This window comes from Pyxicephalus adspersus, chromosome 5 (genome assembly GCF_032062135.1).
Source record: "Pyxicephalus adspersus chromosome 5, UCB_Pads_2.0, whole genome shotgun sequence".
In the NCBI taxonomy this organism is placed as follows: domain Eukaryota; kingdom Metazoa; phylum Chordata; class Amphibia; order Anura; family Pyxicephalidae; genus Pyxicephalus; species Pyxicephalus adspersus.
In genome coordinates this window covers 33,691,267-33,714,176 of record NC_092862.1, presented here as the reverse complement: position 1 = coordinate 33,714,176, position 22,910 = coordinate 33,691,267, and the positions used below count along the sequence as shown (strand labels likewise).

The 22,910-nt window shown below is 36.5% G+C and overlaps 1 protein-coding gene across 3 annotated transcripts in view; it reads right to left on the bottom strand.

Moving 5' to 3' along the window:
• The window catches only part of ARFGEF1 (ARF guanine nucleotide exchange factor 1), a 103,234-nt gene that overhangs the window by 27,808 nt on the left and 52,516 nt on the right, over nt 1-22,910 (bottom strand). For all 3 annotated transcript variants that reach the window (XR_011920792.1, XM_072411082.1, XM_072411083.1), the window contains 11 exons: nt 15,007-15,241; nt 12,689-12,788; nt 12,421-12,560; nt 10,953-11,061; nt 9,728-9,929; nt 8,189-8,300; nt 6,921-7,126; nt 3,714-3,798; nt 2,249-2,420; nt 1,681-1,832; nt 836-964 (listed from right to left, as the gene is read on the bottom strand). Coding sequence is in view for 2 of the 3 variants with exons in the window: in XM_072411082.1 (XP_072267183.1) it covers nt 836-964; nt 1,681-1,832; nt 2,249-2,420; nt 3,714-3,798; nt 6,921-7,126; nt 8,189-8,300; nt 9,728-9,929; nt 10,953-11,061; nt 12,421-12,560; nt 12,689-12,788; nt 15,007-15,241 (1,642 nt within the window). In the remaining variant the exon portion in view is untranslated. The remainder of the gene's footprint in view (nt 1-835; nt 965-1,680; nt 1,833-2,248; nt 2,421-3,713; nt 3,799-6,920; nt 7,127-8,188; nt 8,301-9,727; nt 9,930-10,952; nt 11,062-12,420; nt 12,561-12,688; nt 12,789-15,006; nt 15,242-22,910) is intronic.

The window sequence follows — 22,910 nt, the reverse complement described above, 5'->3', positions numbered from 1 at the left end:
CTTTTTAGAAATAATTACACTGTACAAATTAAACTCCATTGTACTTCAGCAGCATGAACCTTTTCAAAAGCACAGTGATAAGGTGTAAATATTACCACAGTACCAGATCACATCATGTAAGCAGAGCTTGTCACCTACCAAGACACTTTTTTTTTAATCAAGATGGGATTGTATCAGACCCTGAATTCTATGGTTTCCTGTCAATTTAACATAACAAAAACTAATCTGCACTAACTTCAAATGCTTTCTTACCTATCACTTAAGTGGCCAACCCCAAATTTTATTTCCTTTCTACAAAAGTTTTGCTACTAGCTGAGCACTAAAACTCCATAGCTTTGGATAGGTCTGTACATCGAGATTGGCAATCTGTGGATGAATAAAAGCTGTAAATGGGATCAATTTAAGTTTTCTCACGTGCTAAAATACTAGGAATTCCTATTTTCTTACAGTACTAGCTGGAGAAGGGGTATTAAACTGAAGTTGTTGCTTTGTCTTGTATGGATTTGGTTTAGGGCATACTGCCACATCTAATGTGTCTGACAAATACACCATTTAAACCCTTTGTTATCAATAAGGACCAACAATTTATTAAACAGAGAAAATTCAATGTCAGACTCCCAAGTAAAACAAATCCTATCCATAAAATGAGGGGTTTACTATGCTCTCCCAGTCTGCAGATACCAAATCCTGATGATAAAACGTTTCTATATCTATAAATTAATTTACAGTTATGGTGGCTCGGTCTCTGGTTGTGTAGGGAAACTAGAAAAAGCACAGCAGCTACAGAGCAATATTTGTATTACTTGTGCTACAAACCATGATAAGATCCTTTTACCTGTATACTGAATATACATGCAATCCTTATTGCACAGCGAATGCCCTCCAGGCAGAGAGAAGCCACTTCTGTATCATCACAGTCTTGTAAACCTACACTGAATGCTGCCAGGAATGGAGTCCATGCCAACTGCAGAGAAAATATAGATGTTTTTTAATGTCACACTGTTCCTGGACAATTTTCGTTTTAAATCACATAATTGATGTTATTTATTATGCATCTCATAGTGAATACACCTAGCTGGTGCATAAGTGAAATGCTTTGGTTGAATCCAACATTAAGAAAAAGGGATCTTTATGGTGGATTTATCAAAAAATATCTTATGGCATCTAACTGATATACAGAATATTAAGGAAACCAGAGCTGCTTTTTGTTCTATTACAGAAAATGCCAGATGCCTCATTGTGAGCAACTATGTGTGTCACAGAATTGAAAAGTTTATAAAACCATGTAGGAACTGACACGCATAGAAATAGAGATCCCAGTCAACATAACCTAAGCTAAAACTTTAGTCAAAAAATCTAACTGTCTCTGTCTAAAATATCAGTGTTTCAGTGGTAAGAAACCACAACACTAATTATTGACCTGGAATTGTAACGTTACTGTTTTTTGAACACTCTTTAGTATGTTATTTAACTTTTCCTCAAATCCTGCAGACCCTGAGCTTTTAGACTTATTCCTATGCAGCCCTTCTATACCTTTGGAAATAGACATAACCTTCAGGCTTTTTTCATAAAGTATGGAAATAGTAAGGCACTCCAATCAACTAGGTAAACTCTAATTATGCCTGAACAGTGAAAGGTGATTATAGATTAGCTGTTACACTGTTCTAAACAAAGTCTTACCTTGAACATCGGTCTGACATGTTCCAAATGAGTGGCACTTGTAAATGGAGCCTGTACGTGACTCACTGCTTCCATCAAAGCTTTTGCGGTCTTCGCCATTTGCTCCATTTCCAAATTATACAGCAATCTCCTCTGCTTCTCACTGGCCACACCTGCAGGAGTTATAAAAAAATTCTGAAACCACTTTTGAACAGTCCCTCAATTAAACAAGCCAACCCAAATTAATAATTTAAATATGGTTTTTAATGCTGGTTAACATTGCATAAACCCTGTGGCTGGGTTTATGCATCACACTATTCCCTGAACAGAGCTGACAAATATGTATTTGCTTTTGTTATATAATTACTGTTTAACAGTGACAAACCTATAGATATCTGTAGATACTCAATTGTACAATAACAAAAACGTACAAAGTGTTCCAACACCCAGATCTATTTTTGTACGGAAATCATATACAACAGTCTGAATGAGTCAGGTGAGCCCCAACTAGACTTTTAGATTTATTTTAACTAATCTACAAAAATGTAAGCCCTTCCAATCAACGTCCCGACAGCCCCCCTTATCTCACTTGGTTTGGATGATTTTGGGGTGATTGCAAGCTCCTTTGTTTCTTTCATGGAGATTTTTTTCCCAGCAATTTCGTTGTAGATAGCAGACAGGTACTCTTCAGGGAGATCCTTGCTGTCATTAATACCTCGATTCATTTTAATGTACTGTTCTTTTGTCATTTTGTTCTTCACCTGAATTGCACAAAATATGTCTATAACAATGTCTGCAAATATTAATGTTTACTGAAATAGTAACAGGAGCAAAGGCATTAGTTAGGCTCGTTAACACTAGTACATTGCAGACACACTCACATTAACAAAACACATAGCAAAGAACATAGCAAAGTACATGCATTGGTGTGCTACGTTGGCATTTACTGTTAAAAGTGCCACGCACACGCTTTTAGGAACTGCTGTGGACCGAGCGCCAACATCAACCATGCCATGTTGTGCACTTTACAAAATGCAGCATGCTCTACGTTTGTGTGTTAAATTTTCCCAACCACACTGTAATACAAAATGCACCATATGTGAAAAATGATAAACTTATACATACTACTTGCCATACTTATTGGCCCCTTTTGACTATTCCCCATTTTGTAGTCTTACAACTTAAAATTAAAATGCATTAAATTGGGATCTCAGCTCACAGATATCATATAGTTAAAGAAAAAAGAAAAGCCTACCTTGGGTAAACTTTAGGGCTAATAATCTCAAAATGAACATAAATATTTGTGGTAACCCCAGGGTTCGTTAGAGAAAATATTTAAACATATTGCACCTTGAAGACCAATTAGAACGAACAGTGGTGTTAAAGCCATTAATACCAAATAGATGAAGGTGCAAAAATGAAAAAATGCTGCCTACCGAAACTCAGGGTCTGGGTAAGGCTTTAGTCAAAGATGCAACCTAAAGGGTTATTTAAAGCTCAGCTGTGAATTTCTTCAGCTTCTTTAGACTAAGAGAAACATGTCTATTGGAAAACTTTAACTAGACTCTCCACAATAATGTGCTATATAGAAGAGTAATGAGAAGTAAGGTACTGCTAATATAACAAACATATCAAGTCCTTTACACAACATATTAATATACAACAAAACTGCGCATTAGAGAATATAAATGTTGTAGAACCATACAAGGAAATCCTGGACCCATTTCCATAACTACCACCTGTAGCTTTTATCACCCAAAGCAACACCCCTCTATTAGGATCACCTTGCTAACACAAAACAATTCTGTTAGATCCTAAACTGTCTTATAAATTGTAGCCATGTTAAAATAAGCTAATGCAAGATGAAGTGGGATACATTAATCATTTACCTGGCTGTGCAAACCTATACTCTGCATACAGAGTATGCCCAGCTTAATGTACACTTCTGCTTACTAATTATAATACAATTTTATAACAAGACAGACAGAACCAAATGATGATTGCACCATGTCACACTAACAAGGAAAGACAGGTAACAACTATATATACCATACCTGAGGACTATGTAGATCTGTTGTCAACATAATAATTGAATAAGCCAAAACATAAGCAGTGTCTGCACTAGCAAACAAGGTTTGCCTGAAAAACATAACAGTTTATCATGAGAAGAAGTGAGTAAGTTAAATGCAACCCTGACCTGATGCTAACAAATGTTATGTTTTCCCTGGGGGAACAATGTTTTCTGTGCCACTGGCAACATTAAAATGAAGCCCTATTCTAAGGCTGGTCCAGAGAAAAAACGAAATGCCCTTCCGACTGTGAAATCAACTTCCCTAATCTGTATTGTTACAGTACACTGCAGCAAGAAGCAGCAGATGGTCTAGAAAGCGAGAAGGCTTACCTCATAACATCCCACTGACATGGAATGGCCAAAGATTTGTTTTTAGCTTTGTTTATCGTCAGGAATGGACCAGTTGCCTTAATATGGACTTTTGCCTACATTTTCCATTCTTTCTTTTCATTAATATTTGCCCTTAGTTTTAAACTAGGTGTACTTAACCATTCTGGATCACAAATGTAAATCTTGCTGATATTTCTAAACACTAGCAGTTTGGTTATTTGATCTAACCGCATCTTATGCTAGGAAACAAAGCAAGTTAGGCCGATTAGACATTAGCTGATATTCACTTCTGATCCAATAAAATAACACTGGGGAACGCATTTTTTGTTGAGTCAGATCCTACACTTGTTTTTTTTACAAATTTTTGGGTAGTGAATCCAGGAAAGATCCCAGTTTTTTGTTATCACATCCAGTTTTTACGATACAGGGTACCCTCCATTTTTGTCAAAAAACATACACATTTTATATACAATGAAAAAATAAAATAATAAACTGTATTATAATGTACTGTTCATTTAAATTTGATTTGTTCATTCAAAGGATTTATTGTTACTCTATAACACTTTTTTTTTACAGTAAAAAATTTGAAAATTATTTGGGTAAGGTAAAATTTATGCTTATAAGCTTTTCCAGGAGTGTTCAGTGTTAGGACAATCCCACCGGATACTCCAGCAATACTCAGCCATTATATGTACATCCCATCCACCCTGATACTGTTCTTCCATGACCTTCAAATCTTGGTGGAATTGTTCACCTTGCTCATCACTGACTGGACCAAGGTTTTCCGGGAAGTTAAAAGATGTTAGGCTCATATTGTAACCAAGCTTTTTGTAGCTCTCCAAGAGTTTCTGGACAATTTCTGTGTATTTGCTTGTGTGTTTCCAAGAAAGTTCTTGACAATGGGCTTTGAACGATGACCAAGCATTCTTTTAGACTTCTGACATTGTCCTGATGAAATATTCATATTTGATGAACTGCCGAATCTGTGGACCATCAAACACACCGGCCTTTATTTTTTCAAATGACAGGCTAGGAAATGCCAAAATGAGGTACTTGAAACAGTCTCCTTCAGTTGGCAAAGCTTTAATGAACTGCTTCATCAGACCCAGTTTCATGTGCAAAAGTGGGAATATAATATTCTTCCTATCAACAAGTAGCTCATGTAGAATGTTTGGATCACCTGGTTTTAGGGCAGATTTTGGAGGCCAATTCCTTTCCACCCAATGCCTCTCACGAGCTCTGCTGTCCCACATGCAGAGATAACAGGGATACTTGGTGTATCCGTGTTGCTGACTAAGAAGGAAGCATACCGTTTTAAGGTCAACACAGATGACTCCATTGTACTGGTGATATTGCAACAACTCAATGACTCTCTTTAAGTCTGCATATTCTTCACAAGAAAAAACTGATTGGGACTGACTCAAATATTTTGCCATTGTGAAGGAGGACACAATTTAAGCTCCGCCTTGAGCTATCGATGAATAGTCTCCATTCAGTTGAGTTATAGATCGGAATCCCCAATTCCTCCAAAAAACCAGGTTATGGCAATACACAAAGCCACTGTCAGTTCTAAAGTACTGCAGAAATGCAGTATTCAAATACGTTTTCTCACGCAGTCTTGATGCTAGGAATTCTGAAGCCTTCTTTGATAGCCCCAAATCACTCAACTCATGCTGATCAAATCCCTTACAAACAGAGTCCTCTTCAATTTCAAACTCTTCATCATTGTTGTCACCTCGTTCATCACCATAACCATGTTCTTCAAGAGAGGCTAGTGTAACGAAAACCAGCAATGGGATTTCACCTGAATGAGCCACTGGGCGTAGAGCCGATGGTAGACTAGGGTACTTTATGTTACGTTTATTTTTCTTGTTATATCCTAAAGTTTTCACTGTACAAAAGTAACAGTCACTGAAATGATCTCCTGGCTCTCGCCAAACCATAGGTGTGTCAAATGGTATCTTATCACATGTTCCCTCACACTGTTTGCACACCTTATGATGGGCCCAAAACTTATCTTGATCACCAAGTTTAAGTAGAAAAATAAATTTTGCTTATTCACTTCGTAGAGCAGCGCACAAACTCTGACCACACTGTCTTGCCTGTAAGTGAATAGCTAATACAAATCCACGCTACAGTAATTGCATTATTAAAAGCAGTAGAGAAAAAAACCTGACGTGATAGAAGAAAACTAACTTTCAGAATCAGCATAACTATTTTAGTGTAAATAAGCTTAAAAATTTAAGTCAACAAAAAATTTGTTCAAAATTGTTCCCCAGTGTAATCAGAGTATCCAGAAATCTGAAGTGAAACAGCAGGCTGATCACAAGCAACCACTTATTTTTGGCCTTTATTTAAATGTGGACTGTTCTGAACAAACGCATTTGTAAATAATTATCAATTGTAACATTTTTGTGTACAATCAAGAAAATCTGATTTGGAGATCCTAAGGCTGCATACACATGTGCAATACCAGTCAATGGAAAGGATCTTTCACCACTTCACAATGCATGAACGAGTGCTGTACATACAGCCCCGTTCTGCTCTATGGAGAGGGGATGGGGAAACGACGGAGCTGCACCCCACTGCGCTCTCCCCCCTTCACTTCCATTAATCCAACAGGATGGTCGTTCGGACGATATCGACCATTGCAAGTGTGTACGTAGCCTAAGTGTTGTCCTGAGGTTCATCCTATTCCTTAACAATCAGAATAATTAACTATCCTAGATGTATGTATTGTGTTTTTGGAATAATGGCTAAATTGGTAAATTAATAAGAACAGTAAATTAAGCAGATCTACTCGTGCATATGATCCATTATACATGAGTTTATAAAAGGTACGCAACTATATCATACACACCCTTGGTTACACTCTAAATATCGAGCAGCAAACTTCTCCATTAAACGGTCAATTTTCTGAGCTTCACCAGGAAGACGGAATCCTTCCAGAAACAATCGGAGAGCAGACACAAAGTCTTTTCCTAAAAAGTCATGTTGATCCACATATGCATACATTACTTCTTTATTAAACCTATCATTGTCTCCTAGGAATTCTCCAACCTGAGTCTGTAAAACAAGCAGAGCCAAACAGTGTTTACGACTGGATTACAGCTAAACATATATTACATTTATTAACAGCAGAGAAGGTAAAACTTAATTCACATGGTTAATAATGTTTCCACACTGGGGCTCTTTTTCTCAAATAGTACTCTAGATAAAAACTCTAGATCAGGGGTGTCAAACTCAGACCCGCAGGCCAAACCTGGCCCACACTGTAATTATATTTGGCCCGTGAGAAAATACCAAATGTTTACTAGAACTGGCCTGCCAATAGTGCATGCACCGCCAATACTACAAATCCCAGAATGCTTTGCTGGCACATCAATCAGGACCCACTAGTGTCCCCTCCTCTGCTGACATTCATTAGTGACCTTCCTCAACTGAAGATATGTTTTCAATAAATATGAAGGTAGGCCTGTTAAAATTTTTCATTTTGGCCCAGCGTTTTTCGACCATTTGAGTTTGACACCCCTGTTTTAAATAATTAATCTGCGATTTGTGAGGTCTGTTCAGATATTATTTTAATACAGTACAACCCACCACACAATTTTTTAGGAGTCTATAATAGTAGCGAAAAGAAAAGACTAACACTTTATTTAGTAAAAGAGCAGACAAAATTTGGAAAATTTGGTGTTAAAACAACTTTCTCTACTCTGTGGGCCCCTAATACAATAGTGATAAGATGTATAACAAATAATGAAAAAACCGTGGTGACTAAAAATGAGGATCATGATGAAAATTAGCAATATTTTCAGCTGATCACCACTTTCATAAATGTGGACAACAAAAAACTTCTCTCATACCCTTTCACCTTTTCTTTTAAGACCTTGTTTGCTCTAAAACTACAGGTGCACTTTAACTGCAGAAAATAATATATAATTTAGTCAGACATCAGAGAAACAATCTAAATCATAACCATTTCTCTGATGACATTCTGCCTGGCACAAAAGGTTAGAAGATCTTAGAAAAACATGGACCTCTTCAAAGGGCAGACATCAAAACAAGCTCTGGGCTCCACATCTATAATCAAGACGTGTTCCACAGTGATAAAAATAAAGGCATTCTTACGGAGTCTAATCGCTCCTCTTGATGCAGGAACTGAGCAATGTCTTCTGGAGTGTTTCCCAGCATTCCTTGCTCTTGCAAATACTGGATTCCTCGTTTTGGCTTCTTGTTAAATCTGTTCAGTTAAGGACAAAGAAAAATGCTTAGATATAAAGAATTAATTATCCAGTGATACAAATGTTCAATCTCGGCTTCAAAGAATGAGCTAAATTATTTTTAGATGTGGACAAAATTGAAAGTCAGTGTGTCTCAAACTTAGGCAATCATGAGCACATATCAAAGGAGTCTAAATGCTATGATCAAGAAAAGCCTTTATACTTTATGTACAGGGAGGTTGCTTTGTGGAGAAGGGTAGTGCACTCAACCAGACAAAATAGTAAGTCAAGTGTGTCATTGTATCTATCTTTTCAACAATTTTCCATGCTTTTAGAATGTAGCTGTCTGGGCAGAAATAGATTGTTGCTAAGGCACATAAACCATTAATATTAAAAGATATTCTCAAAGGAAACAACTGAATAACCCAAACTCATAGAGAATTATGGGAGTAGAAGCCGAGATCAACTTTCTGCAAGAAGCTATGATAGCAATGTCGGTAAATGACAGCATGGGGTCTGCAAATAGTAGATTTCATTTTTGAAGATATAGTCTAATTTAACTGAATGTGATTATATGCCATTCATTTAAACTCTATATTTAACAATTCAAGGACAACATATCAAGTGTTGAAACTTTTTTTTCTGTAGACATGTACTCAGTTTGAATTTAATACCAGATTTACATTGCAACAGGCAGGGAAAGATTTATCACTGTGATCTATCACCTCTTCTTTTAATGGATTGCTGTAGTTTTGCCTGATATCTGAGCTCAATAGTTTTGGGTCTGGTTTTTTGTTTGTTTTTTTGTTTAACAAACTAAAGGTTTTTAATAAGCAAGAGATCTGAACTAAGTGCAGGTTTAGCACCTGACTGGTGGAATGCTATAATATATGAATATAATATGAAGCTATACTGTTCGAATAAGCAAACAATTTTGTTTAGTGTTACCTAAAATAAGCCTTTCTTAAAATAAATAAATAAATATAAATAATCAATTAAAGTTTCCACTGTCTCCCAACAATTGTGCAAATAAGGAATGTTATATTTTTGCCCCTGCATTTTGTATTCATATAAAATTTTATAAAAAAACCAAAAAAACAAAAAAAAAACAAGGAAGGAATAGTGGGTCTACAACGTTTGACAATGACCTTGGCGTGGGACAGAGCAAGGAAAGCCACTAAGATAGTCTGACCAATATGTGTTTGGGTTGGTCCTGGTCTTTTATCATTTTCTAACCCTCATTTCTAGGGAAAGTTATGTTTCTTTTGACTAGTTTCTAGTAACTAAATGGGATATAAACATGAAAAACGTCCGACTGATAATTTTTTCTAGCAGAAAAGAAGAGGTTTCTTCAGCCTATTTTTGTACGGTTAAAAAATAGCTATGGTCAGTAGGAGCCACACAAGGTTTACCAACAGCAGCAATCCTATAAACCAGTCCAACTTACAAATCTATTCCTTGCTCTATAATCTCTTTTTGTTGTTTCAAGACTTCAAACTGTTCAGGGTTGTCTGCACCAGACATCTGTGTGCTGTAGCTGCCGATGCCTGAAGATGTAGTAGAATCCAATGAGTTCAGACTTCCGTATCGATTGATGGTCTCTGGGTGTTTGGTCTCATTGGTCTCTTGCTCTACAGGTTTTTCCTGCCCTGTAGGATAAAGATTAGTATTGATCTGTGAAGGTATATGTTCTCAGCAAGTACAAGAAAAATGCAGCAGACATTACTCCATTTAAACTACTGTACCACCACAAATATAAATGATATACACTTTTTGTTGCCTGTGTATTCTTTATAGCTGCAATATTTGTCAGGTATATTGAAAGACTTATCCTAATAACAATAAATACAGTGAGGTTTTCCTAGCACAGGGGAAGGGTCACACAAACAGTAATATAGTTGCAAGTTCTCAATTTTGAACTTTTGTAAATACTGGTTAGCCTTCAACCACAATGGTGTCAATTCGGGGCTCTTCTGGCAGACGGAGGTGCTAAGTAATGAACAATAAACATTTCCAAGCCCGTGGAAAATATCTTTAAATCAAATGGGTGCTTTCCGTTTTTATGGAGCAGTGGGAATGACCAAAGTACTGCCGTTACGCTGCTGTAACTGCTTAGTGCGTACTTCCATGAAATTATTAGTTAAGGACAAACTGATAAAATGTTCTAATTTTTTGCTCTCTGGGTGATAATGACTTGTCAGTATTATTTTATTCCTGCCAGAATACAATTTGTTTAATAATATTTTATATAAGTAGGGAAATTTTCATTCCTGCCCTCCTTTTGTGCAGCTGCTGGCTCTCAGTCCAAGCTGTCAGGTGCCCACTGATGTTTGGGAAACAATACAGGATGGAGGCTTTATTAATAATAATAATAAAAAAAAAAGCCTTTATTTTGCAGAAAAACAATGCCACATAGTACATAAAAGCAGAATATTATTATTTAGGTATGTAAAATAATCAGGATTTAATAAGTTAACTGACACATGCTGCTAAAATTGATCTGAGCATTTTTTTTTCTTGGTAACCATAGTCATCGTGAAAAAAATAAGTAATTAAAAAATTTGGACACTCTAGGAATAAAATGGACATCTTCTATTTAGAATTGAACAAATGTCCTAAGAGAAGATTTCCTCACTTGTTAGTTATTTTCATGACACATTGGATACACGTACCTAGAGTTGTCTGGGAGTTTGGATTTACATAGAGGTCTTTGCTCCACTCCACCATACATTTTAAAATGGACACCAGGCACTCCAGGCCCTTCTTCCGCAGACTTAATTCCTTCAAAGCAAAAAACATTGCATAATTAAAAACACATTGACATTTGGCAACAAAACACATCACTGTCAGTCCTTTACATAAATACTGTGCCTTCCTATTAACTCATGGCATTACCGAATTACCGATGGTGTAATTACTTTGTCTGAAATCAGATATAAATTTCACAGGGCATCATTTCCTTGCTTCTACACGTTAAACAAAACTTCAGGGAGCAAAGGAAGTTATGTATGTGGGACTAGTTTTAAAGATATGTAAAAGACCTGCTGTCCTAATGAGCATTAAAAGAAATACATTCTATTTTAAAATCTAATCTAATCTCTTGTAGCAATATCTACCTGTGCACCATATACAGTATATCTAAGAAATCTACATAAACGTAACTAAACACAGCACCAACAATTCTAAAAATTAACTGAAAGATTATTAATAAAAAAATATTCACTATTCATATCAGGGATTTTCACTGGAACTAAATATTAGCAACTGTTTTCAGCAACAGTAAAACGAATGAGCGTGGTACAGATATTATTGCTTCATTATAAGTAGAAATAATATGCACCCTTCCCATAAGAAACCAAAAACAGCCAGATGTTAGTCATTAGTGATCTGGCACAACACTAAACAAAACTACACAAAACCACTGCAAGTTACCATTTTTTGTCATTAATCACTAGTAAAATCCTAAGGCTAGCAATAAGCAGTCTACTGGCAAACTTGGCAATGACTCCACACCTATGCAAAATGTATCCTGTGACTTTACAGGCGAATAATGCCAATAAATAAAATAATGGAACTAAAACAACCCATACAACTTTGTGGATTGACTCTTATGACCTGGAAACAAGTGAAAACCTCTATACTTTCTAATGTACATATAACATATACTATAACAAATTTACAAAAAACAAATAAGCAGTGAAACAAACTCTTGCAATTTCTGTCAATAACAAGCATGGGAGGCCATACCAAAAAAAGTAAAGTAAATTAGTAGCAGAGAGCATTCCTGACAGCTAATTAGGTACTTGTTTTGTAAACGCAGCAGTAAAAGAATATATTGCATAGATATGATGAAAATAACAGGGCCATACTGAACAGAGGCCACACGAATAAATGCCAGTGCTGAAAGGTGAAACACTAATAGAGCAGGACCAAATTTTAAAAATGTCAGAATAAAATTATAATTATACACATTAAGGTAAAAAGAGAAAAGGTATTCACAACTCTTTACTCAAACCACTACTAGCTTGTCAAGCTTAGTTTAAAAATGACTGAAAATTAGGTAAATTACTTAACTTATTGGTATCTGACAGTAAAAAAAACTCTCAACAGAGAGATTATATTTTAACAGTAGTTACATACCTGAACATTTGACATGCCAAGTTCTTGACTGCCCCTTCCTTGAGCAATCTTCGATAGATCATTAACTAATCTTTCAAATATGTTTGCTGCATTCAAGTCACAGTCATAATTGACATAAATATCCACCACACCTTGTGCATCTGCAGGAGACATTGAGCAGAACACAGCTATTAGAGACAGTCACTTAGGCTACATCACCTATTAGCCAGAAGCAGACAGTGAGAGTGGCCATATGTATAATATGTGACAGAACAAATGTATTCTATACCTGCACAAATCCTTGTCAAAGTCTGAATAACCATCCATTTATGATCGAAAGAGCTAGTTGAGGTTTCCAGAATATAAAGGAAAATTTCTTTGAAGAAAACCTGAGAAAGTAAGAAGAAATAAAGTAATAAAATAAATATAGAAACAATGTAGAATCTATTTTAAAATACTGCCCATTACTGTTACATGAAAATGTAGTATAAAGTAGAATGTAAAGACTCTCTACCCGAAGGGTAGATTACCTCTGCTTGCTAAGATTTATAAAAGTAAATGTCTGTAACTGAGACCTTTACTTTTCCTCTGCATGTTTTTGTATATATTTCAGTTGACACAAAAACACAAATTTGAAATATTACATTACTTCACTGTTCTGTACTTTTGTTGTCAGCCAGGGAAGCATTAGTCTCTTCTGCAGAGAAACTTACAGGAACAGAGCTGCTTTCTCTCTTCAATAAACAAGTCAGCGGTTACAGATACCTAACCTCCACTGCAGCGGTTACAGATACCTAACCTCCACTGATTTGCTACTACTATACCACCCAATATAAAAGAAAACATTTTTCAATGTGCAATATGTGAAATAGCTACAATAAAGCTTCATATATTTGTGCCCAAATGCCACACTTGTACAGAAAGGGTAGGTGACATTTGCTTAACTTTCTGTTCAGTACATTGTTTTGTATCAGGTCAGAGCATTAATAAGAGAAAGCAAATTGACATTTGTTTTTTTCTGCCACATTTCTGGACAGGAATTCAGATGTGCATCTAGAAAACTGCTTACCGCTGCAATGCAACTATATAAAAAATAAAAAATCTATTTCCTAAGAACTCTGAAAAAACATATTTCCATGAATGATGTAAAAAGACAACTCATTTACATAAACCAGTCTTGGAAAATTATGTCATCTGATATGGATTACCTATGGCCATCACAAAAACAGTTTTTTTTTTTTTTTTATAAACAATTCTGTAATGTAAATAGCCTTTGTCAAAACACAAAAAACTGTCTGGGCAGTATAAATGTATTTTACAGAGGTTCCACTAGAATATTCAGGACTCTTGATCGATTAGATGCCATGTCACTAGCTTGGGTCTGCCGTTCTGAAGGGACACACTAGTGACTTGGTGGGCAGCATAGTGGCTTAGTGGTTAGCACTCTGGTCTTTGCAGTGCTCGAATCTCGGCCAGGACAATATCTGTGTGAAGTCTGCAGGTTCTCCCAATGTTTGCGAGGGTTTCCTCTGGGTACTCTGATTTTCTCCCACATTCCAAAAACATGCAGTTACATTGGCTTTCCCACAAAAAAATTGACCTTAGACTGTGTATTAAGATATGACTATGGTAGGGGCATTAGATTCTGAGCCCCTTAAAAGGACAGCTAGTGATATGACTATGGACTTTGTACAGCTCTGCATAATATTGTGTAGTAATAATAATATTGGAGAAAGAGGGGAACAAAGTTCAAATACAAGAGGACCAATACATCCTGAATGTTGGATTCTGTGAATTCCATTGGTGACTGTAGCTCAACAAGAAAGCCAGGCTTGTATTTTATACAGACACAAGTATGCCTAAATGGGGTGAACATTTATTTGTAGACTATTCAAAATGCTTATCTCAGCTTTGGAAACATGCAGGTGGACTAAAAACCTTCATCAACTCACTACAGATTCACAGCACCCTAGTAGTGAGATTTCTCCTCTTGTGTTCCCAGCTCCAACCATCAGCTGCATGTTTTACAAGGGAAGGGGCTTACTGTATTTTTGGTTAACATACTTCCTGTATTCATTACTGTTACCAAACATTATGTCTATGAAATAAGACAACTCCTGTAGGCTTGGGATGAAGCTTTTACAATTGGAAAAAAAAAACAGTACATGGCTCGCCTCATCCCAGTTAAGCCTTTTTCAAAATGACTAAGTTCAAGGTAGTCTGCCCATTTTAATAGCTAAAGAACTGCACAAAAATATTTTTAGTTCAGTCTACAGTCATATCAATTTTTTTCAAAGCCAATGAAAAATTCAAATGTTTATTTCTTTCAAACACGCCAACGATAAAAGCATTTTCTATATAGAAACCCCAGTAATGTAATTCTTATTTTATGTGACCCACTGTTTTTTTCAGCAGCTTCCCTTTTATTACAACAGGAGGATAACAGCAGACATTCCCATCTGCCATTTAGGAACAAGCAAAAGAATGAAATGAATTGGACATGAATCTGCAATGTTTGTTTAAATCTGTGCAATGTATAATTTACCTCGGAATGTTTTTTTTTTTTTTTTTTGAAGTTTTAAATAATTAAAGAAGAAAAAAATATACCTCAATCTGCATCTTCAGATGTAACTTGAAATTTGATAGCAATGTCAAGAAAATAGAAAGGGAAAGCTCAAAGACTTCAGGGACAGAGGAAACTCCATTTTTGGACAGTGCAACACAGAGGTACTGCTTGATGGCGTTTATAAACATCTCGTTGGTCTTGAAGACAGGGCCAGCATTCTGCAGGATAGACAAGAGCAGCTGCAGCGACAGAACCTTTGAGCGCAACTCATGAGACCTAGGTAGAAATAGGAAAAAAAGACCTGATTATTATATCTGTAGAATACAGGAAAGGGTATTATTATACAGGACAGACACATCTTACGGTAACCAAGAACATATAGGTGTCTCCAAGGAGGAAATTCATAAAACCTACCACCTTTACGATACATGGTACTTGCAAGTGAATAACTTAAGAGACGGTTTCACTGCAGTAAAAAAAAATGTAAAACTGGCAATTTAATCTAGGTTATGAATATCTCTTCTACACTTCCTAAGAGTTGTGACATCTACATTCCCCAAGCGTCTCCAGCCTTGTATATAAAATAAGCAATGAGTAAAAAAACACAAGGATAGGGAGAAAAAATGAAATCATCAGGCATGTATTTGCAAATAAACCTATTTTGTTTTTGACATTCTGACATTTCTGCTATAATATGCAGGTTACTAATTATTTTTTTAGCAGGATTCAGCATGATATGTGAATTTGAGGTTCCATATGCCATTTCCCAGAAGATATTAAGTGAGAAGCTTCTTATGCAAACCTTCCAAGATGAGAGAGAGAGGGATGACTTCTAGTACAAAGTCAAAGGACACCAGCCTGTGCCACCAGTTATGTGAACAACTAAATAATACTCAATGCTCCACTACTTTCAAATAAATTATCAGTGAAATGAAACATTTTTGATAGCCGTCATACATTTTTTTTTTTAAGCAGAGGACTATACATTAGACAAAGAGAGGGAGAAAGACAGCTTAGCTAGCGCACTCATCACATTATCATTTGTAAAAGTTTCCAGTGACAGATGAACAAACAAGCCCTGTACACAGAGTGCCTATTCTGTTCTATTGAGAGGGGACAGAAGAGGACAAGTGAGTGGCACCCTTCTGTACTCTCCTCCTTTGACATGCATAGGTTGTTCTCGATCATTGTTCACTGATGCATCGTGGCAGATTGATGATTAGCGCCAGGTGACTCCAGTACACATCTCAGATTTTTGCCCTAGCACATATATATTATATTGTGTAGCATCTTTACAGGGCCTTTTTTTTTTCTTCTTCAAGGGAGTGTGACCTGCATGAGACATAAAACGATTCTAAAGCAGCATGAACATTTGATGGATCCCTGATTAAATTCCATATTATTCTATCTCTAAATCAAATAAAGGACCTTAAAGAAAGAGAGTAGTACATTGGGTAGTAGTGGGTCTAAACTGATTTTTAAATTTACTCAACACACCTCCTGCCATGACTGTCCCTAGTCAGCGAGTAAGTAAAACTTAATTTTGAGTTTCTAAACATATTTCCTCACAATAGGAATAAAAAGAAAATTATGTCAGACTGTGGCATCATGCAAATTCAGGGATAAGGAAGGTGATTTGCCACATGACAACAGGATGAAAACCAAAAATTAAAGCGTTTCTGCATATTATTTGTCATTTTCATCTTAGCCCAAAGTTGTTCTTTAATAACGTTTACTTCATAAATCTACACTAGTCTTTTGAATATCAAACACACTATTTGCATGTCATAAAATATAGAAAGTGACCTCAAGCCAAAACAGGCAATATGGCCCTGATTTATGAAAGCTCTCCAAGGCTGGAGAGGATACACTTTCATTAGGGAAGCTGGATTATCCAGCAAACATGGAACGGATCTGGTCCAGGATTCAAAACATTTGCTAGGAAAATAGCAAATGAATTTGAAGAGATCCATTCCAGGTTTGCTGGATCACCCAGCTTCACTAAGATGTATTCTCTCCAGCCTTTGAGAGCTTTAATAAATCAGGTCCTGTATCTCTGGTTAAAAGGGAATGGTAGATGTTTAAGCTTATTCAATACTGTGAAGAGCCCACTGCTTTCAGAAAGACTTGGAAATAAAAATGATTGGTTTACTGGGCAAAGAAAAGGTTTATTTAGGATCAATTTGTGTTCACTGCTAATCAACCAGGAGTTAGAAAAATCTTTGTTTTACTTTTTCTTGCACACAATTAGCTATCATTATTTACTATAATTCACTTTAGTGAATACGTGGGAAGCACCATAAAGCATAAAAATGAGTTTAAACAAATTATACAGAAGAAAAAGAAGAGAGAATATGACCCTACCAGGGTAAATAACACATTTTTTTCAGCCAACCCTGTGGAACTACTAAATATCAAAAAAGCAAGAAAAGGACAGGGCTTTTTTTGGCAAATAGTAATCAAATACATTTTTCATAGAGTTCACTGAATGTGGTGATAAAAAACAAGATAAAAATGGTGAGAATGAATAATCAAATATTGGTTCTAGGTAAGGTAACCCTAGGTGTTACACTGGTAGGGCTATGCCTTATTCTCTAGACAGTTGTCTGACTACAAAGTTGCAACATTTATGAATGCTCCAAGTGCTCAAACCCGATTCATTTCGCCAGTTGGCTTCTTAAGGGGATGCATATAGGGAGAGTCAGAGCAATATTTAGTTGAGAAGGTGCGGATCTGCTGTCAGTATAAAGATTACAATGTTACAGAGACAGACATTTGCAGAAGACGTCAGCCAGGTCTTCGGTTGGGATCTGGGTTTCATTGGGAGCTGTCAGTGAAAGAATCCTAGTGAGAGAAGTGAGAGACTTAATGGCGTGGTCCACGTGTCAAAGCCGCTAGAGGGCTTACTGTTAGAGACTGTCAGTAGCAGGATTCTAGTTAGAAAGATCTATCAAGCTTGGAGCATTTATAAATGCTGCAACTTTTCAGTCAGACAACTAACTGGAGAATAAAGCATAGCCTACCAGTGTAACACCTAGGGTTGCCTTAACTTGGACCGTTATTTGATTACGCATTCTCACCATTCTTATCTTGTTTTTTGTTATCACCACATTCACCGAACTCTTTGGAAAATATTTTTAAATACTGTTTGCCAAAAAAACCCTCTTTCTTTTTTGAATTATACAGAAGTCATAATGTAGTTACAGAGGGAAAGTAATTCTCTAGATTCACCAAGTCAAAGTGCATTTTGAATTTGAGATTTGTCTTGAGAAAGCTCTTTTGTTTACCCATCATAAGATGTTTCTTGTGGGATACCTTAATATTTAGAAACCTTCTTTTTATAGGCCATCAATACGGATTAAAACGGGCCGATATTAATTTGCACTGACAAAAGCAGGAATGTTTTCTAAATACTGACAGATTTTAGCAGGTTTCTTGATTTTCCATGCCTTTTTGCCCCTACTTTTCTTCATGTGTTCAATACTTATTCCCTGTGCCATTCCACTTTATTACACAGAACTTACTTAATGGACATATTGGTTAATATTTCTACGTAGGTGTGGACTACGTGGGCTTTTAACGACATGAAAATCATATGTCAATAGTTCCATTAGAAATATATTCACTGGGAAAACGTTGAAATGTTCAATACTTATTCCCCCCACTGTACCTACTCCCGTCCATTATTGTGGACTATTTAGCCACTTGTATGCCAAATGCCATTTATTGGTGGAAATGTTGACACATGCAGTGTTCATACCAATCTAGCTGCTCTTCAGTAGAAATCAGTCAGCAACAATCCCGAGACACACAGGATTAAAAGTCAGATCCAGCACTTTAGGCATGACTGCCTACAAAAGAAAACCAGAAATACTATTCAAGTGAACAAAACACCTATATGATTTCTGCTGAAGGGAAGGATCGGTTCCGACTGGCTAGTTACCTTGCTCAGTGTTCTGAATGATATGATATTTGCCTATGAATTTGATTGTCTGCTGCTAAAACCTCCGAGATGACCTTTCTGTAGCAGGGACAAATACTTCAGTACTATGGTAATCCTTTATATCTTCCAAAGAGAAAGGAGTACAGGTAGATCACACTAGGGCTAGTTTCCAAAAACAGATATTTTCATTTTGATGATGCTGCATTTCAAACACCTGATTATTTTATTGTTTGTATGGCAGTGTTAAACCCAGGCATTTTTTTAAGCTTGGTGGAAAGAAATTATAGGTGGGTGGCAGCCCCTGTATTGTGACCAACTCTTCACTAACCACCCAAACACAGCTGGGTGGTTACTGAAATGTGGCGGGTGGTGCCCCCGGCTAAAAGGGGCTGGAGAGAACACTGTATGGTGAATCCAATTTGAGTTCCAGGATTTGAACACCTGTTGTGGTTGGTCAATATTTAGGATCCATTCTGCCTTATTATCAGAGAATGGAACAGCTGAAAATCCCAAATCCCAAATTACACTGACTCAGTTGCAAGAACAATAAGTCACTCTAAAACTTTGCATTGAAACATGCAAAACAAAATGTAAATTTAAAAGGGGAGCTTTAGTCGATAAAATCCTGTTTTCAAAGGTTTATTCAGTCTTTACAAAAAAGATTTTATCTTGAAAAAATACATTTTCTTTTTACAAAAAAACATCCAGATACTTTCAGCCTACACGGTTCGAATTAGTTTTATTTTATTTTTTTTTTCAATAAATAGAAATCATTCAAATACCATCCAAACAAGAAAAATACTGAGCACAGTGTACAGCAGTATTGAATGTGATCAACAATATGAAGTGGGCCTACAGAGTAAACATGTTTAAAGGTCATATCAACTGAAAACCATCTTCAATTTAAAAGCATTATTGGGAACATCATAATCTGCAAGATTTAAAGTGTACTTAGAGCCAAAACATGTTTGTATAATTGAAGGGTTAAACCACCTGCCAGATTTGTATCGTTTGGTGTTTGTTCTTCTGGGGTAAATAATCCTATGTATTTTTTCTAGAAAGGACTGGGACTAACAGAGAGGGAAAGTCCAAAATTTTGAATTGTCACTGCAACAGAAATAAATGTCAAATCTTATACTTGGGGACTTTTGATGGCAATTGCCCAAGAGAGCATTTCCATCACTTTAAAACTTTCTCCTACTTTGTGTGTCTATAGAACAGAAATGTAAGAAAAATCTCTCCAATGGGACAGCGCATATTAAAAAAAAAAAAACCCACAAATAACAGGTTACACATTTCTCCTATTGGAAAACGTTATTTGGATATTATCTGACATTACTATATGTATTTTTCAGGGCATGATTTTTTTTTTAATTTTTTTTTTGTGTACAGAAAAAATATTACCGTTCACTAAAAAAAAATTGCATAGGAAAAATAAAACAATCACTTCATTTTCAATTCATCTGCCAGACTTGCCACAAACTAAGCATATTTAGTGAAAAATCAGGTCATGTAAAACTCATGGAAGCATTAGGCAATACAGGTTGACATTCAAAAATACCATATATATATCATAACTACTGCAGCAGTGTGCAAGAGCAAGGTGATAAAAGTAATGAAGAGGTGAAGGGCAATTGAAGACTGATAGGTTGCAAGTCAGTTCCATTTTTATCCCCTCCAGCATAATAGCTACATTGCTCCTACCTCACAGTACATACGTGTGCTGGTCAGTAGGACATACGCGTCTTACATTGATGGCCACTGGGAAAAATGTTACTCTTACAGATAGCCAAAAAGATCATTGGTGTCGCTTAAACTGCTCGGAGAGGCAAAAACTGCCCATTTCTCAAAGAGCCCCTAGCAACCTCTGGAGAAACCCCAGGGTTCCTCAAAAACCCTGAATGAGGGCAACAGGCATTCTTGTCAACCTCACTGTATGCTACATAATGGCGAGTACAAAAACATAGCATCGAACAATTCAAAGCTTTTAGCAGAGCAAGTGCAGTGCTCAACCCAGAAACCTTTTTTGAGCCGGGTGGTAAGAAATTGTAGGTGGGTGGTGGCCCGTGTACTGTGAAACCAACTCTTCAGTAACCATGCAAAAAAAGCCGGGTGGTTACTGAAAAGTGCCAGGTGGGGAGAACACTGAAGTGTATTAAGATTCATTGCCCACAGATGCTCAAGTCATATAAAAACCTTAGTTGCTTTCAGCGTAGGGCAGTACAGATCAAAAAATTAATTGGCCCTAAGTGGATAATTTCTGGATGTCACAAAGTACATAAAGTAACATGTAGAATTATTTTGTTGATGCTTTTTTACTGGGAGGCTTAAGATGCATGATTTCCCTGGTAAATCAGAAACAATATCAGTAAATACAGACAGAAAATTAAGTTTGTACTTATGTACTTTAAAGAATAATAATTGAAAACGTTGGGACTGCAATCCTCATTTATCTGGGATGTGAAAATGTGGCCTTAGCTAATAATCCATAACACATTATTTCAGTGTTGCATCCTCAGGAAATGGGTAGAGAGAGAGAGAGAGCCAGGAAAAAATTGGTAGTGTAAACTATAGAAGGGATTTCAGATGTGTTGAGCAGATATGATTAATAGTTTATTGTAGCTTATAATGGAAGCAAGTTCTCCCAGCTGTACAACAAATTAAAAATAGCAGCATGAATCCTACATTGCCTTGGGAGCTGCATAACCCAACAGAATGTGAACATAAAACATAAACCTAATGATAAAAAGCACAAGATGACTTGACCCTTTGTATCTGTATATATCTAGCCCCCAAGCAAAAACACATTATATCACATGTCAAGCTGACAAGCAGAATACAAAGGTTGGTAAACATTGAATCATTCCGAATTTGGGTTCTAAAAGCCCTAATTAAATAAGACACTTTCCATAACAATATTACTCATGTGTCTTTTGTCCTTTTAAACATGGAACAGATGGTTAGTTTAACCTTTTCCCGGATGAAAACAGCAATGATCATTTCTATATCTAAGATTCTAACAATACAGCATAGAAGAGGTCTTCAAGCTAAATACTTTTTTTTTTTTTTTTGCATGTAAATAAATCACAGCATCATGTGATCAGAAAGTTTGGAAAGTTGGCTTTGAGATTTCTGCAGACTTTGCAGCTATAACACTGCACAACAACGATTTAACCACTGGGAATAACACAGTTGATCTACATGATAATGAGTGTGCTTATTCCAAATCTGAACTCAAAACTCACATACAGATTTTAAGTTATAGGCGTGCTATAGTTATTCAAATAGTCATTATAAGAGTTGCTGCTACCACTATGCCTGCTGCCGCCTCAGCTGAACCACGTCCCTTAGTGGCATGCATGTTCCAGCATCGGCTGGGCAAGTCAGTGAGCTGAAGTCAGAAATAGGTATATAAGGTGAGATGGGCCAAGGGCTTGTCTCTAGTGCCAAACCATCTTTTTGGATAGTACAGCTAGGCCATGAGTCTGTTTTTAAATAAAGATGAGTAGGCGCAGCAGTGTTCATAAACTGGACAATTTTTGCTACATTTGTGGCAAATATACTCCGTGTGATCAACGCCAGAACCTAACCAAGAGGGTGGGATTTATTATTATATTATATATGTATTATTTAGTATTACTTTGGATGTGAAATTGGAGATCAGGATAAAGGCTAGGCACCTCATATCTGCTGTCAGGTGTGTTACGCTGGCCTAACAAAATGGTTGAATGGGAAAAGGAATAAAATGCCTTTTGCTATGCCTATAATTTAGTGTGAGCCAAAAGACCATCACTCGGACTGCTACTTCTATATAATTGCTGGGTTTTTGAAGAAGACTAAGTCAAAAAGCGCCTATCCTGATTATGAATATGCTCAGAAGTCAGTGCCACATGATGCAGAGAATACAGTGCCAGTCCCTCTTACAGTTGTTACTGACAGTGACATGTCGGATGAGGAACAGGAGGATGATGTCGATGTTAATGACTGGCATGAACCCCAATT